Raw genomic sequence first — 5,014 nt, forward strand, 5'->3', positions numbered from 1 at the left:
CTCATATCTTCCTTGGAAGACATCTACCTTCCCTGACTGGAATTATTTCACAGCAGAGCCCCTACTTCCCAAGTTCTGAAAGAGGAACTGTGTGCATGGAGGTGTGACCTCATCTATCCCCCTAGTTCTTGTTAGCCTTGAAGTGGGGAAGCGGTTCTCTCTCAATCCCCAGCCCACCTATAGTCCTGTATCTGTCCGTCCTTCTGAACTCTGCTGTACCCTGGGCTGACGACAGCTCCATTCAGGTGCATGACTGCTCATATGTCCATATTTGTTTGAGCAAGGGTTGCCTCCTCTGGGGTTCACGCCCTCCCCCAGTGGGGAGGCTCCCTTGCTTTGGGCTGGGAAGTGACCAGAGGCCTTGAAAGATTATGGGTGGAAATGGGACAAGGTGCTGGCAAGGGGTGTCTGAGAACAATTCCCAGAAACATGGGGCAGGGATGTAGGATGATGCATCATCCCTCCTCTCCCCCTCCTTTTCCAGAGTGGAGACTATCAGCAGAGTCCAGAAACCTTGGAGAGGAAAGTGCTGGGTGTGTGAATGTAGCCAGGGGAAGAGAGTAACTTGTTCTGTTTTCCTTAGGGGAAGGGAAGGGAGTTATTCTGGCTTGGACACATGCTGATAAGGAGCTCTGTGGAGAGGAGATATTGACAGAGGTTAGCCCTTGGTTGGGTGGGGGTAGGACACAGGATGAGGCCAACGATAGGACAAGTATATTCTAGTGCCCAGGGAAGATGGACAATCCCAGGAGCCTTGTTCACCACTGTATTCTGTTTTTTCCCCCTATCTAATTCCCAAAGTTTCATTTATAATTTCCCATCTTCCAAATTAAACCTTCCTTTCCCCCAATTCTTTATCCTTGCCCACAGAAAGGGATTTTTCCCATGCTTGCCAAAAGAGTTGCCCTGAACCCAGTTTCCTCTACCATGGGGTCTCCCTATGGTCTAGCTTCTGTTCCTATACATTAGCCTGTGCTTGTAAGGTGCCTCTACCCTCTCTGAGAAAAAGTGCCCTTTGAGAATGAGGAAGAGGATTAACAACAAACACAGAAGGTGGTGGAGGCAGTTGTGGGATACTCTGCCTTTATGAGAGGAAGTAACAAAAAATGACTGGTACAAATTCTGGGAGAGGGTTAGGCATTTTCTTGGATTAACAGTAAATTACAAACATTATACGCTGCATTTTTTCTTTTTAAATCTTGAATCTGTTGGCTCTGAAGCTTTTGGGAAGTGGGCAGAATAAAACCTAGAGTCCTCTGTCAGCTTCACCTTTAACCCATGCCCACTGTAGCGTGGAAACTGGCTCTAAAGAGAAACAGCAATATGCTCAGTCTTCTCTTCCTGTGCCCTTCCCGGCAGGAGGCAGTTGGCTCTGTAACCAGTCAGATGCTCCTGACTCATAGGACGTTAAACATCCTAAACATCCTAGGCTGAGGTCATTCCATCCTTTCCCCTGCCTCTGTACCCCTTCCTCCACAAAACACACTCTTTTGCCCCCAGACTCTGCTCTTTGGGCAAATACAAACAAGAAAAAAATATCTTACTCCTTCTACCCTTTCACTGTTCTTATGTTTTCCCTTTGACGTGTAGGAAGTTCTCCCTGATTGCTCACTACGGTTTCCTGCAATTATGAAGTTCAGGAAAGATAGGAGGTACACTTTGACACTTGCCTTTTTTTTTTCTTAAACTAGAAAGCCAGAAAATATTGGAGAAAACTTTCTGTAGGATTTGTGATTGGCCAGAGGAAACCCTTAAAAACAAGTCCTCCTGAGTCTTCTCTCACCTCACTCCTAAGAGTCTCCATCACCAAGTTCCTAGCTAAGTGTAAACAGCTGGGTTTCAACATCCTTAAGAGGGATCGCTTTGGCTGTGGCACAGCTTAGCTCTTCCCTAGCTGCCTCAGTAGATGTTCTTTTCAGACAAGTACTTTCTCTTAGACTACATGTGGATCTGTTTCAATACCATAAAAGGATTTATTTACCTAACTATAATCTACCGAGTAAGAGTGTCTACTGCAGAAAGCAGAAGAGGTTAGAACGTGGGGAAGACTTCCCTGTTAGCCCTGGGTGAGGGAAGCCGGGATTGGGGAAGGGTCACCTTAACGGGAACACAGGACAGTCTCCCAGGCTGTACCCACACAGTCACCAGGGACACAGTCACAGGGGTAGTGATTGGAATGACTTCTAACCTACGGAGGGGCAATTCCAGTTTCTCAATATTATTATGTGTTACTGATCCCAAGAGTTGGGGAGAAAAGGGAGAAGAGTATGGATTCAGTGATCTGAGCTCAGGTTCTGGCCCAGTGTGGACTGTGGTTTTGGTGGTTAACTACAGAGCCGAAGCTATCCAGAGACATGCAGGGGTTCATAACTCCATTTTCCTCCCTTCTGATACAAATGGGGGGTGGGCAGGCAGTGGGTGGAACATGAGCTCCTCGCCTTTTTAGAAAAGTGGAGTCAGGGTGGGGAACAAGGAGCATACTGGTTAGGGACACTGGCTTCAGCATAATAATTATCTGCCACTCACAGATACTCTACCGGAGGACACAGGAGACTGACCCTGGGCTGCATGCGTGTTTTCTATGATTCAGGGCGGACGCACTGTTGATATGACCTGTGCGTGTCCCTGCTACAGACAGGAAAACGAGGCTAGCTCGGTTGAGGTAGGGGACAGGAAGGGGTGGAGAATAAGCTGAACAGAGAGTTTCAGCAGCAACAACAAAGAAAAAAAATTCTATATTTTGGAGGCCAGGATAGGATAGGAGGCAGCAAGGGACACTCGGAACTTTTGGGACATCTTGGGAGGGGATTATCATTGTTATCAGAAAGGTATTTGCAAAGGAAAAATACTAGATAAGAGGCAAACTCAACTTTTAATTCGCACTCAGTTCTCCCCACTAAAGGGTGACCTTTCTCTGCAGCCAAGAGGGTGTAGAGACTAATCGGACCGCTGAACTTGCTTCTGGAGAAAATGGGGGGTGGATTTAGATGAGCCTCCTGTGGAGTGATAAAGTGTGGAATGTGAACAAATCCGGATAGTTAGAGGCAAAGGGCACCTACCTCCTTATCAGAGATGTAGAGCTGGTCCCCTTTCAGCACCACATAGCGGTTCTTCCAAATCTCCCTGAAAATCCCTTTCCCGCAGAATTTCCGGACCCAGCCGACCTTCTCAGGCGGTGCAGACTGATGGTTTCCATCCAGAGGCCCCTGCCCCAGGGGCAAGATAAGAACCAGACGATTAGGTGATTATAGCTTTTTCCTTCTCTCCATTCCATCTCTTACGGCCTCCTCAGTTCCCCTCTCCCCTCCGAAGGCTGGAGTCGGGGAGCCCAAGGTTCGGTCCCCACTTCTTAAAAGGTTTCCACTTGGAGGAACTCTCTTCCCCATCGCTCCCCTCCCCCCTGCAGAATAAACAACTGAAACGGAGAGGAAGGGGCTCGGGCAGGGCCGGAGCAGAGAGGTGGCTCCGATGGTTTCCATCCAGGTCCCCCCTCCCCCAGTCCGTCTTCTCGCAGCGCCGGGACTAACGGCATCTATTTTATTTCTCATTGTCTTCTCGCCACCGCAGAGCGCGATGCCAGCGGCCGCCCGTCGCCCACGGGAGGGGCAGGGTGCGGGTCGGGCAGAAACTAAGCCAAGTTAAAGCCCCCCGACGCAAGTAAACAAACAAAAGCCCCCACCGGTGCCTCGCGGCGGAGCCGGGCGCACCCGGGCGGAGGGCCGAGGCCGAGGGCACCGGCAGCCGGGGCGGGCGGGGCGGAGGCGCGGCCGGAGCCGGGGTCTCGCGCCGGCCGATCGCAGCCCCGACGGGGCCGAGGTCGTCGGAGCACGGAGTCAGCTGCGGTGGCAGGGCCGGCGGGTGCACTCACCCTCTTGGCGGAATTGTTCTTCTTCATCATTCCGGGTGGGCGCGGGCGCGGGGCCACGGGCCGAGGGGCGGCCCCGTGTCGGGGCCGAGGCCGCTTCGAGGGGGCGCCTTCGCAGCAGGAGGGTGTCGGAGATGCCCCGGCGCCGCCGCCGCTCCTTCCTCCCGCCCTCCCTCTCCCGGACTCTCCCCTTCTTTGTAGCTCCGGTTACACTAAAGGCCGGCCTCCCTCGCACTCGCACACACACGCACGCCCGCTCCCCGCCCCTCGGCGCCCTCCATCCCGGCGCCCACGCGGCCCGGGCCCCCGAGCGCGCCCCCGCCGCCCGCCCGCCCGGCCCGGCGCGGCCGCTCCCCCGGCCCGGCGCGCTGTGGGCGGCCCAGCCCGCGCCCCGCAGCTCCATCCGCGGGCCGCTGACGTTGCCAGTGCAGAATAAAGGGCGAATCGCGGAGCCGCAGCTCGTGCGCTCCCCGCCCCCCGCCTTTGTTTCTGACTCACCCAGGGTAGGGAAGACAGACCTAAACCCAGTCGAGGACGCCTTGCAGGGGGCAGAGACCCGCACGCGGACGGACAGCCGGGGCGCGAGGTGGAGCCGGAAAGCCAGAGCGGCCGGACCTGCCGGGAGACCAAGCAGAGCGGGCCGAGTGGATAATGGAGAGACACACCGACTCGTGAAGACCGGAGACGACCGAGATCGGGATCGTCTCCCTCCCACACCGCAAACACAAACAAGAGCGTGAGCTGGGAGGGCGCGCCACCCAGACCTGGCATCAGGAATTTGCGCTCCCTGGGTGGTAGAGTGGCCTGGGCAGGTCAAATGCTGGGGAAAAGTTTTGTGCTTCGGAGGGTGTCGACGCTTTGGGGGATGGGGTGGGAGAGAAGTTAATAATGTTAATACACATTTCTTCCAGTTTACAAAGCCTCAGGCCTTATGTGAGCCTCGGGAGAGTAACCCTAAGTATGAGGTGGATATTATGATCTCCATTGCACGGGGAGAAAAGTGAGGCTCAGAATGGCTGAGGGATTTGCAGACACACTATAAAAATGTTGGCAGGAATAGAATTCTCTGACTCCAAAGCCATGATCCATTATACTAACTGGCTTAAATATAAGTTATAGGTGAGGCTTAAACTTCCTGCTACTTAGGTA

The 5,014-nt window shown here is 53.6% G+C and overlaps 1 protein-coding gene across 2 annotated transcripts in view; it reads right to left on the reverse strand.

Moving 5' to 3' along the window:
• The window catches only part of PLEKHO1 (pleckstrin homology domain containing, family O member 1), a 9,102-nt gene extending 4,867 nt beyond the window's left edge, over nucleotides 1-4,235 (reverse strand). The window contains exons 1-2 of one of the 2 annotated variants that reach the window (XM_012658925.1): nucleotides 3,869-4,235; nucleotides 3,060-3,206 (exon numbers count right to left, since the gene is read on the reverse strand). In XM_012658925.1, the coding sequence (XP_012514379.1) occupies nucleotides 3,060-3,206; nucleotides 3,869-3,898 (177 nt within the window). In that variant the 5' untranslated portion in view covers nucleotides 3,899-4,235. The remainder of the gene's footprint in view (nucleotides 1-3,059; nucleotides 3,207-3,868) is intronic. The other variant, XM_012658926.1, reaches the window with a different exon arrangement.
• Nucleotides 4,236-5,014: the final 779 nt, after the last annotated feature.

This window comes from Propithecus coquereli, unplaced genomic scaffold, assembly GCF_000956105.1.
Source record: "Propithecus coquereli isolate 6110/MARCELLA unplaced genomic scaffold, Pcoq_1.0 Scaffold59, whole genome shotgun sequence".
In the NCBI taxonomy this organism is placed as follows: domain Eukaryota; kingdom Metazoa; phylum Chordata; class Mammalia; order Primates; family Indriidae; genus Propithecus; species Propithecus coquereli.